Source organism: Triticum aestivum, chromosome 6D (assembly GCF_018294505.1).
Source record: "Triticum aestivum cultivar Chinese Spring chromosome 6D, IWGSC CS RefSeq v2.1, whole genome shotgun sequence".
NCBI classification, from domain to species: domain Eukaryota; kingdom Viridiplantae; phylum Streptophyta; class Magnoliopsida; order Poales; family Poaceae; genus Triticum; species Triticum aestivum.
Window position 1 is genome coordinate 476,146,258 of NC_057811.1, and position 12,652 is coordinate 476,158,909.

Genomic DNA, 12,652 nt, shown 5'->3' on the forward strand with positions numbered 1-12,652 from the left:
GCATCATCCCGCAACTAACTCATTAGTCACATTGCTTGCAAGGCTTATAGTGATGTGCATTACCGAGAGGGCCCAGAGATACCTCTCCGACAATCGGAGTGACAAATCCTAATCTCGATCTATGCCAACTCAACAAACACCATCGGAGACACCTGTAGAGCATCTTTATAATCACCCAGTTACGTTGTGATGTTTGATAGTACACTAAGTGTTCCTCCGGTATTCGGGAGTTGCATAATCTCATAGTCATAGGAACTTGTATAAGTCATGAAGAAAGCAATAGCAATAAACTAAACGATCAAAGTGCTAAGCTAACGGATGGGTCTTGTCCATCACATCATTCTCTAATGATGTGATCCCGTTCAGCAAATGACAACACATGTCTATGGCTAGGAAACTTAACCATCTTTGATAAACGAGCTAGTCTAGTAGAGGCATACTAGGGACACTCTGTTTGTCTATGTATTCACACATGTACTAAGTTCCCGGTTAATACAATTCTAGCATGAATAATAAACATTTATCATGATATAAGGAAATATAAATAACAACTTTATTATTGCCTCTAGGGCATATTTCCTTCAATCTCCCACTTGCACTAGAGTCAATAATCTAGATTACATTGTAATGATTCTAACACCCATGGAGTCTTGGTGCTGATCATGTTTTGCTCGTGAGAGAGGCTTAGTCAACGGGTCCGCAACATTCAGATCGGTATGTATCTTGCAAATCTCTATGTCTCCCTCCTTGACTTGATCGCGGATGGAATTGAAGCGTCTCTTGATGTGCTTGGTTCTCTTGTGAAATCTGGATTCCTTTGCCAAGGCAATTGCACCAGTATTGTCACAAAAGATTTTCATTGGACCCGATGCACTAGGTATGGCACCTAGATCAGATATGAACTCCTTCATTTGCTGCTTCCGAAGCAGCTATGTACTCCGCTTCACACGTAGATCCCGCCATGACGCTCTACTTGGAACTGCACCAACTAACAACTCCATCATTCAATAAAAATACGTATCCGGTTTATGACTTAGAGTCATCTGGATCAGTGTCAAAGCTTGCATCGACGTAAACATTTACGACGAGCTCTTTGTCACCTCCATAAATGAGAAACATATCCTTAGTCCTTTTCAGGTATTTTAGGATGTTCTTGACCGCTGTCCAGTGATCCACTCCTGGATTACTTTGGTACCTCCCTGCTAAACTAATAGCAAGGCACACATCAGGTCTGCTACACAACATTGCATACATGATAGAACCTATGGCTGAAGCATAGGGAATGACTTTCATTTTCTCTCTATCTTCTGCAGTGGTTGGGCGTTGAGTCTGACTCAATTTCACACCTTGTAACACAGGCAAGAACCCTTTCTTTGCTTGATCCATTTTGAACATCTTCAAAACTTTATCAAGGTGTGTGCTTTGTGAAAGTCCAATTAAGCGTCTTGATCTATCTCTATAGATCTTGATGCCCAATATATAAGCAGCTTCACCGAGGTCTTTCATTGAAAATTCTTATTCAAGTATCCTTTTATGCTATTCAGAAATTCAGTATCATTTCCAATCACCAATATGTCATCTACATATAATATCAGAAATGCTACAGAGCTCCCACTCACTTTCTTGTAAATAGAGGCTTCTCCAAAAGTCTGTATAAAACCATATGCTTTGATCACACTATCAAAAAGTTTATTCCAACTCCGAGATGCTTGCACCAATCCATGAATGGATCGCTGGAGCTTGCACACTTTGTTAGCACCTTTCGGATCGACAAAACCTTCTGGTTGCATCATATACAACTCTTCCTTAAGATATCCATTAAGGAATGCAGTTTTGACATCCATTTGCCAAATTTCATAATCATAAAATGCAGCAATTGCTAACATGATTCGGATGGACTTAAGAATCGCTACGGGTGAGAAGGTCTCATCGTAGTCAACTCCTTGAACTTGTCGAAAACCTTTCGCAACAAGTCGAGCTTTGTAGACAGTAACATTACCGTCAGCGTCAGTCTTCTTCTTGAAGATCCATTTATTCTCTATGGCTTGCCGATCATTGGGCAAGTCAACCAAAGTCCACACTTTGTTCTCATACATGGATCCCAGGCATTTTGCGGAATCTGGGCTCATCATCGCTTCCTCATAGTTCGTAGGTTCGTCATGGTCCAGTAACATAACCTCCAGAACAGGATTACCGTACCACTCTGGTGAGGTTCGGTAGTAACTTGATCAGAAGTTTCATGATCATCATCATTAGCTTCCTCACTAATTGGTGTAGGAATCACTGGAACTGATTTCTGTGATGAACTAATTTCCAATAAGGGAGTAGGTACAGTTACCTCATCAAGTTCTAATTTCCTCCCACTCACTTCTTTCGAGAGAAACTCCTTCCCTAGAAAGGATCCATTCTTAGCAACGAATATCTTGCCTTCAGATCTGTGATAGAAGGTGTACCCAACAGTCTCTTTTGGGTATCCTATGAAGACACATTTCTCCGATTTGGGTTCGAGCTTATCAGGTTCACATAAGCATCGCAGCCCCAAACTTTAAGAAACGACAACTTGGGTTCCTTGCCAAACCACAGTTCATAAGGTGTCGTCTCAACGGATTTAGATGGTGCCCTATTTAACGTGAATGCAACCATCTCTAAAGCATAACCCCAAAAAGATAGCGGTAAATCAGTAACAGGCATCATAGATCGCACCATATCTAATAAAGTGCGGTTACGATGTTCAGACACACCATTACGCTGTGGTATTCCGGGTGGCGTGAGTTCCGAAACTATTCTGCATTCTTTCAAATGAAGACCAAACTCGTAACTCAAATATTCACCTCCACGATCAGATCGTAGAAACTTTATTTTCTTGTTACGATGATTTTCCACTTCACTCTGAAATTCTTTGAAATTTTCAAATGTTTCAGACTTATGTTTCATCAAGTAGATATACCCATATCTGCTCAAATCATCTGTGAAGGTCAGAAAATAACGATACCCGCTGCGAGCATCAACACTCATCGGACCGCATACATCAGTATGTATTACTTCCAACAAGTTTGTTGCTCGCTCCATTGTTCCGGAGAACGGAGTCTTAGTCATCTTGCCCATGAGGCATGGTCCGCAAGCATCAAGTGATTATAATCAAGTGATTCCAAAAAGCCCATCAGCATGGAGTTTCTTCATGTGCTTTACACCAATATGACCTAAATGGCAGTGCCACAAATAAGTTGCACTATCATTATTAAACTTATATCTTTTGGCTTCAATACCATGAATATGTGTATCACTACTATCGAGATTCAATAAAAATAGACCACTCATCAAGGGTGCATGACCATAAAAGATATTACTCATATAAATAGAACAACCATTATTCTCTGATTTAAATGAAACCGCCTCACATCAAACAAGATCCAGATATAATGTTCATGCTTAACGCTGGCACCAAATAACAATTATTCAGGTCTAAAACTAATCCCGAAGGTAGATGTAGAGGTAGCGTGCCGACGGCGATCACATAGACTTTGAACCAATTCCCACGCGCATCGTCACCTCGTCCTTAGGCAATCTTCGCTTAATCCGTAGCCCCTGTTTCGAGTTGCAAATGTTAGCAATAGAACCAGTATCAAATACCCAGGCACTACTACGAGCATTAGTAAGGTACACATCAATAACATGTATATCAAATATACCTTTCACTTTGCCATCCTTCTTATCCGCCAAATACTTGGGGCAGTTATGCTTCCAGTGACTAGTCCCTTTGCAGTAGAAGCACTCAGTTTCAGGCTTAGGTCCAGACTTGGGCTTCTTCACTTGAGCAGCAACTTGCTTGCCGTTCTTCTTGAAGTTCCCCTTCTTCCCTTTGCCCTTCTTCTTGAAACTAGTTGTCTTGTTAACCATCAACACTTGATGCTCCTTCTTGATTTCTACCACCACAGCCTTAAGCATTGTGAAGAGCTCAGGAATTGTCTTATCCATCCCTTGCATATTATAGTTCATCATGAAGCTTTTGTAGCTTGGTGGCAGTGATTGAAGAACTCTGTCAATGACAATATCATCAGGAAGATTAACTCCCAGTTGAGTCAACTGGTTGTGGTACCCAAACATTTTGAGCATGTGTTCACTGACAGAACTATTCTCCTCCATCTTACAGCTGTAGAACTTATTGGGGACTTCATATCTCTCAATCCGGGCATTTGCTTGAAATATTAACTTCAACTCCTGGAACATCTCATATGCTCCATGACTTTCAAAACGTCGTTGAAGTCCCAGTTCTAAGCCATAAAGCATGGCACACTGAACTATTGAGTAGTCATCAACTTTGCTCTGCCATACGTTCTTAACGTCATCAGTAGCATCTACAGTAGGCCTAGCACCTAGCGGTGCTTCCAGGACGTAATTCTTCTGTGCAGCAATGAGGATAATCCTCAAGTTACGGACCCAGTCCTTGCAGTTGCTACCATCATCTTTCAACTTAGCTTTCTCTAGGAACGCATTAAAATTCAACGGAACAGTAGCACGGGCCATTTATCTACAACAACATAGACATGCAAAATACTGTCAGGTACTAAGTTCATGATAAATTAAAGTTCAATTAATCATATTACTTAAGAACTCCCACTTAGATAGACATCCCTCAAATCATCTAAGTGATCACGTGATCCATATCAACTAAACCATGTCCGATCATCACGTGAGATGGAGTAGTTTTCAATGGTGAACATCACTATGTTGATCATATCTACTATATGATTCACGCTCGACCTTTCGGTCTCAGTGTTCCGAGGCCATATCTGCATATGCTAGGCTCATCAAGTTTAAGCCGAATATTCTGTGTCTGCAAAAACTGGCTTACACCCGTTGTATGTGAACATAGAGTTTATCACACCCGATCATCACGTGGTGTCTCGGCACGACGAACTGTAGCAACAGTGCATACTCAGGGAGAACACTTGTACCTTGAAATTTAGTGAGAGATCATCTTATAATGCTACCGCCGCACTAAGCAAAATAAGATTCATAAAGGATAAACATCACATGCAATCAATATAAGTGATATGATATGGCCATCATCATCTTGCGCCTTTGATCTCCATCTCCAAAGCACCGTCATCATCACCATCATCACCGGCTTGACACCTTGATCTGCATCGAAGCATCGTTATCGTCTCGCCAAGTATTGCTACTACGACTATCGCTACCGCTTAGTGATAAAGTAAAGAAATTACATGGCGATTGCATTTCATACAATAACGCGACAACCATATGGCTCCTGCCAGTTGCCAATAACTGTTACAAAACATGATCATCTCATACAACAATTTATATATCATCACGTCTTGACCATATCACATCACAGCAAGCCCTGCAAAAACAAGCTAGACGTCCTCTACTTTGTTGTTGAAAGTTTTGCGTGGCTGCTATGGGCTTAGCAAGAACCGTTCTTACCTACGCATCAAAACCACAACGATTTTTCATCAAGTGTGTTGTTTTAATCTTCAACAAGGACCGAGCGTAGCCACCTGTGTGCAAAGCACGGCGGTAGAACCAGTCTCATGAACGCGGTCATGTAATGTCGGTCTGGGCCGCTTCATCCAACAATACCACCGAGTCAAAGTATGACATGCTGGTAAGAAGTATGACTATTATCGCCCACAACTCTTTGTGTTCTACTCGTGCATATAACATCTACGCACAGACCTGGCTCGGATGCCACAGTTGGGGAACGTAGTATTTCAAAAAAAATCCTACGATCACGCAAGAACTATCTAGGAGAAGCATAGCAACGAGCTGGGAGAGTGTGTCCACGTACCCTCGTAGACCGAAAGCGGAAGCGTTTAGTAACGCGGTTGATGTAGTCGAACGTCTTCGCGATCCAACCGATCAAGTACCGAACGCACGGCACCTCCGCGATCTACACACGTTCAGCTTGGTGACGTCCCTCGTACTCTTGATCCAGCTGAGGTCGAGGGTCAGTTTCGTCAGCACGACGGCGTGTTGACGGTGATGATGAAGTTACCGACGCAGGGCTTCGCCTAAGCACTATGACAATATGACCGAGGTGGAAAACTGTGGAGGGGGGGCACCGCACACGGCTAAAGATCAACTTGTGTGTCTATGGGGTGCCCCCTCCCCCGTATATAAAGGAGGGGAGGAGGAGGAGGGCCGGCCACAAGGGGCGCGCCCAAGGGGAGGATTCCTACTCCTAGTAGGAGTAGGTTTCCCCCTTTCGTAGTCCAAGAAGGAGAAGAAGGGAAAGAGGAGAGAAGAGAATGAAGGAGGGGGGCTGTGCCCCCCTTCCCCTTGTCCAATTCAGACTGGGCAAGGGGGGGGCACCTCTGGCCGGCCCTCTCTCTTCTCCACTGAGGCCCATTGTGGCCCATTAATCCCCCGGGGGGTTCCGGTAACCTCCCGGTACTCCGGAAAATACCCGATACACTTCGGAACCATTCGGTGTCCGAATATAACCTTCCAATATATGAATCTTTATGTCTCGACCATTTCGAGACTCCTCTTCATGTCTGTGATCTCATCCAGGACTCCGAACAACCTTCGGTACATCAAAAGACATAAACTCATAATACGAATCGTCATCGAACGTTAAGCGTGCGGACCCTACGGGTTCAAGAACTATGTAGACATGACCGAGACACATCTCCGGTCAATAACCAATAGCGGAACCTGGATGCTCATATTGACTCCTACATATTCTACGAAGATCTTTATCGGTCCAACCGCATAACAACATACGTTGTTCCCTTTGTCATCGGTATGTTACTTGCCCGAGATTCGATCGTCGGTATCACCATACCTAGTTCAATCTCGTTACCGGCAATTCTCTTTACTCGTTCCTTAATACATCATCCCGCAATTAACTCATTAGTCACATTGCTTGCAAGGCTTATAGTGATGAGCATTACCGAGTGGGCCCAGAGATACCTCTCCGACAATCGGAGTGACAAATCCTAATCTCGATCTATGCCAACTCAACAAACACCATCGGAGACACCTGTAGAGCATCTTTATAATCACCCAGTTACGTTGTGACGTTTGATAGCACACTAAGTGTTCCTCCGGTATTCTGGAGTTGCATAATCTCATAGTCATAGGAACTTGTATAAGTCATGAAGAAAGCAATAGCAATAAACTAAACGATCAAAGTGCTAAGCTCACGGATGGGTCTTGTCCATCACATCATTCTCTAATGATGTGATTCCGTTCATCAAATGACAACACATGTCTATGGCTAGGAAACTTAACCATCTTTGATAAACGAGCTAGTCTAGTAGAGGCATACTAGGGACACTCTGTTTGTCTATGTATTCACACATGTAGTAAGTTTCCGGTTAATACAATTCTAACATGAATAATAAACATTTATCATGGTATAAGGAAATATAAATAACAACTTTATTATTGCCTCTAGGGCATATTTCCTTCAATTTGACTATCATGTTCCATCTTCTTTTATGTTTCCAATTTATTCGTTTGGGTGGCCATGTTATTGTTTTTGAAAAGGAATGGTCGGGTAATGTTTGACAAAGATATTGATGGCTAGTTGCAGTTATGAAGGTGCAGCAAATGCGATGTATTTTCTGGGACATGACATAACACCCAGATTTATTATTGGCATACACTTGTGTCAGATGAGTAAGATTACGGTAGCATCTTCAATGTGGGATTTTGGACAGATTGTCTCTTCTCAATAATTTGATCAACGAACTGGAGCCACTCAGGCGTCAACGGATATTCTCGGTTCCGTCAACGGCTTTGGCGGTTGGGTTGCTTGCCTGGCATGTGCATGGTTTTGGGACGGTTGTTCCGACATTTGTACTGCAATGAAACTTACAGCCACTCCTATGAGCTTTTGGGACGGCTGTTCCGGCATTTGTACCATCCCAACTACCGCTCGAGGGTGATTCCTCTGGGTTTTGGGGTGCGGTAGTGAGCGGTGGGAGCACCATAATTCCGATTGTTTTAATAAACGGTGCAACCGGTGTGATGAGTGGTTGTACTGCCCAGGGCACTACTGCCTGGTTTTACTGTCTGGAGCAGTTGTACCACTTATCCAAGTGGTTGTACTGCTCCAATGTTTTTCTGTAGCATAACTGTTAGATTCGTGGGAGCCTATTTAAGAGGGTCTTCTTCCCTGATGGCCCCAATGAATCTGGGCAAGTTTTCGCCCACTATTGTTGACCTCTTGTCGTTTGCTTTCTCTCTATTCCTCCCCTGATTCTTGCGTCTATTTGAGGAAAAAGAGAGAGGAGATCTAGATCTACATTTTCACCAATCCATATCTTCTCTAAGTGAGGGGAACCCTTTGGATTTAGATCTTGGCGTTTTTTTGTGTTCTTCACCTTTGTTCTTTCTCTCATATTTCTTCATAGCATTATTTATTGTGGTGGGATTTGGAGAGAAGGACTTGAGCATTCCGTGTGCTCTTGCCATTGCATTTGATGCACGGGTTTGAATTCTCCACGGTGATACATGGAAGTGAAATTTTGAGAAGCTTTTTTACTCTTGGATGCTTGGTACCCTACAATTTGTTCATCCTCGGTGCTTGGGTGGCCTAGATGGTTGGTGTTGTCATGGAGCTCAATCATTATGGTGTAAAGCTTTGGGCAATCTCCGGGAGCCTCCAATTAAGTTGTGGAGATTGCCCGGGGCAATTTGTACGGGTTCGGTAACCGTCCTCAAGGGTCTCAATTTGTACAAGTTTGGTGAATGCCCTCAAGGGTCCCTTAGTGGATTCACGACACCTTGCATTGTGTGAGCGTGAGGAGAATACGGTCAGCCATTGTGGGTCTTAGGGAGCACTGTGCCTCCACACCGCTCTAGCGAAGATTAGCATCTGCAAAGGGGTGAATTTCGGGATACATCGTCATCTCTGCATGCCTTGGTTATCTCTTAACCGAGCTCTTTACTTATGCACTTATTTTATGATAGCAATTGTGCTTCAGGTTATATATCTTGCAATCACACCGTTGTTTATCTGATTTAGCACAAGTTGTTGGTTAGATTTGCCCTGAGATTCATGCTAATAATCTAATGATGAAAATGCGTTCGTTTTGAGGTGCTAAAACTCTGACGTTAGCTTTATTCATTTTTTTAATAGATACTCACATTCGTGTACATGGAACCCAAACGCCTCTGAAACTAAAACTAAACGCAAGCTTTCAGTTTCAGCAAAGCCCTTTCCAGTTGCCACCACTATGCCAGTCGCTAGGCTCACGAGTCGCGAGTCACGCGTGGCACCTGACCTGACCTGACTTTCTTCGCACTCACTTAGCGAACAGGCAAACGCCCGGCAGCAAAGCGCCATGCTTCCCACGTGCTAACATAACGCGCTGCAGGAAAGCGCCACCATGCCACAAATCGACGTTACAGAGAGCGACTTAACAACACGTGAACTCAGCAGGCGGCTACGAGCAGGGATGCTAGACCAAGACGCGTCTTACCCGCTGGAGTGCACACAGAACGGCGTAAGCTGCGTTTCCAAAGCGCGTCTTGCCATCCGGCGAGTGGACGCGACGCAGCAACGCGGCTAAGGAAACAGCTGTCATCTTATTGTTACACGTATAAATGCGCGCACTCACGAGCACGACACTAAGCAACACTCTCACTCGAGCACAAGCCTCAAGCTAGCTACCACCACCGAGCTATCGACCGGCAGCCAGCAGCCATGGACATGAGCCTCGAGCACTCGAGCTCTGCCTCCTCCTCGTCCACGACCGAGCGCGGCGGGACGGCGTGGCCGTGGCCGCCGAAGCGCCCCGCGGGCCGCACCAAATTCCGCGAGACGCGGCACCCCGTGTTCCGCGGCGTGCGCCGCCGCGGGAGCGCCGGCCGGTGGGTGTGCGAGGTGCGCGTCCCCGGGGACCGCGGCACGCGCCTCTGGCTCGGGACGTACTTCACCGCCGAGGCGGCCGCGCGCGCGCACGACGCCGCCATGCTCATGCTGCGCGGCCGTTCCGCCGCGTGCCTCAACTTCCGGGACTCCGCGTGGCTGCTTTCGGTGCCGCCCGCCTTCTCCAACCTCTCTGATGTCCGGCGTGCGGCCGTCCAGGCCGTCGCGGACTTCCTGCGCCGTCCGGAGGCCACCGGTGCCGCCGCTGGGGCGACCCAGGAAGTCACGTCCAGCGTGGCCGTCCCGTCGTCGGCGGCGTGCAGCATCCCCTCGTCCGAGACGCCGCAGACTTCCGGTGATGCCACTTTTGAAGAGCCATCCGCATTAAGCATGGACATGTTCGACCTCGACTGCCTGTTTGGGGAGACGGACTCGGACACGTACTACTATGCGAACCTTGCGCAGGGCCTGCTCATGGAGCCACCGCCTACCATGGCCACCGGTCAATACTGGGACAATGGAGACTGCGCCGACGGCGGAGCCGGAGCTGATGTCGCGCTCTGGAGTTACTAGGACGTTTGTAGCTAGAACCAAGTGGTAGCCTGGTAGGATAGATGCAATGCATAGCCTTAATTTTATATTTAGACTAATTAAACTAACACAGTAGCCCTCTTAGACTAGCCTAACTTCAGCAGTAACTTCAAGTCCAACTCAGCAAATTTGTCTATGTGGCAATGAGTTAATGAAGAGAAAGGTAGTTCTAGTAACTTAGCTAGTTACTGTAATATCACACATATCAAGGCAAGATGAGTCTATAGCATAATAAATGAAGTGTTGCATGTTACTACACATATGTTACTTTCCACTATAGAGGTAGTAACATAGAGTAGTAACATGCTCATGTTACTACTCTATGTTACTACCCATTGTGGCTAGTCTTAGAGATGGATATATTCATAAAATTGTAACATTGAGATTTATTTTTTCATAAACATATGCCTATTATGAGAAATTGTTGATCATATGTTATATTTTGTTAAATTTGCTGTGTGTGTCTGCCCGCGCAAAATATGGAAACAGTGCCTAAGTTTAGAAAACATTTGTATTCCTCTTCCGATCCTCTTATTATTAGATTACTATTACTTCTAATCAATCCGATCCAACAGAATGCATATAAACTTAAGTTTAGCACTTTCAATATCTAGCGTAGTAAAGATTTATAGGATGTTAGTTATGCTATTTTCTTTGATTTCTAAGATGGTACTTAATAGTTAGTGTAGCAATGTCTAGCAACTTGAAACACTACACTAAGTATTGTTCGATAATTTTTATATCTTGGTATTTTGTAAACATATATCTATACCAATGGAACACTTCCACGCGGAGAATTTTAAAACGAGTATAATGGGGAAAAAATCAATGTGTAAACTTAAATATTAGATATGCTTTTGTCCTATAACATTGATAGTCAAAGCATGAAATTATGATGGTCAAACTACACTTTATGCTTCGAATGTAATGAGTATTAAAAATTGGCCACTCATTCTTTGGTAGATGATATGTAAGCGTGAGTGTGTGTTTGCACTTTTAAGCGTGTTAAAAAACACATTGTTTTCAAATTTTCAGGAGGAGTTGTTTTATAATGAAATATCATTTTAAATATATTTCCACTCTTCACTGCCATTTGTGTGCCGAACATGCATATGCATAGGCTTGTTCGTGGTCTTGAAATACTCTATCCTCTCCATATTGAAATGGTAGATGTTTTCCTGTGGTTTGTGAAGCCGATTGTTGGACCATTTTTTTAGTAAAGAAAGACGCTAAAGTTAAAGTGAATTGTCTGTGTTTTTGGTTTCTCGTGTTGTTTTTTCTCTCGGTAGATCACAGAGATGGAGGCTCGCACTAGGGGTGGATTAACGAGCTGCTCAACTCGTTAAGGCTCGGCTCGTTAACCTCGTTAAGATTAACAAGCAGAAAACCCTGCTCGGCTCGATTCGTTTGAAGCTCGTTAAGCTCGTGAGCGCTAGCGAGCGCTCTTTAATAGAGTCTCATGTGTTACTTTGTACATGATGAGTTGTAGATGTGGTTTTTAAGAAGGATGATGGTGACTACAAAAGGAAAGGCACTAGTTTGTTGCCTCGTATGTAGATTAGATTGAATAGATGGACCAAGGTGCTATGAAAACTTTGTCACGTAAGATAAAAATAGGTGTTGCGTTGTTACTAACGAGCTTAACGAGCTACTCGTGAAACTCGTTAGCTCGTTCGTTAAGCTTGTTAAGCTTAACAAGCCGAAATCGATGATTGGCTCTTTTCATTAATAAGCGAGCCACGAGCTTAATGAGCCGAACTATCGAGCGCTCGTTAAGGTCACGATCTACGAGCTTTTGGTCCAGCCCTAGTTCACGCTGATGATCATCATAATTGAATTCCCTAACTAACCAATGGCCATACGTTTTGTCCCCCCCCCCCTAGATTTTCTACAATAAATCTAACCTTGTGGCCAACAATGGAAGAAAGTTTAAACAACGTGTAAGAGAGAGAGAGAGAGAGAGAGAGAGGGAGAGAGAGAGAGACACACACACACACACAGAGAGAGAGAGAAGCATGTGCTGGTAGGTGATGTATGTGTTTTGTAGTGTTGAATGGTAGGGTTGCCGAGTAGGCCACTTCTCTCAAAGGATGTTGTGGCTCAGCGTCGTGTTATTTGGTGGCTCTACACCGCTTCTTGATTTTACTTTCTATTGATACCAATTTTTTCACTTTTTGGGCATCAATTAATTTCATAAGTTTTATGAGTAATTTATAT

The 12,652-nt window shown here is 44.0% G+C and overlaps 1 protein-coding gene across 1 annotated transcript; it reads left to right on the forward strand.

Annotated features, from left to right (window-relative positions):
• The first annotated feature begins 9,620 nt into the window (after positions 1-9,620).
• LOC123142126 (dehydration-responsive element-binding protein 1H-like) lies at positions 9,621-10,661 on the forward strand. The gene has a single exon (XM_044561140.1). The coding sequence runs from the start codon at positions 9,680-9,682 to the stop codon at positions 10,415-10,417; it is 738 nt and encodes a 245-aa protein (XP_044417075.1). The 5' UTR covers positions 9,621-9,679; the 3' UTR covers positions 10,418-10,661.
• Positions 10,662-12,652: the final 1,991 nt, after the last annotated feature.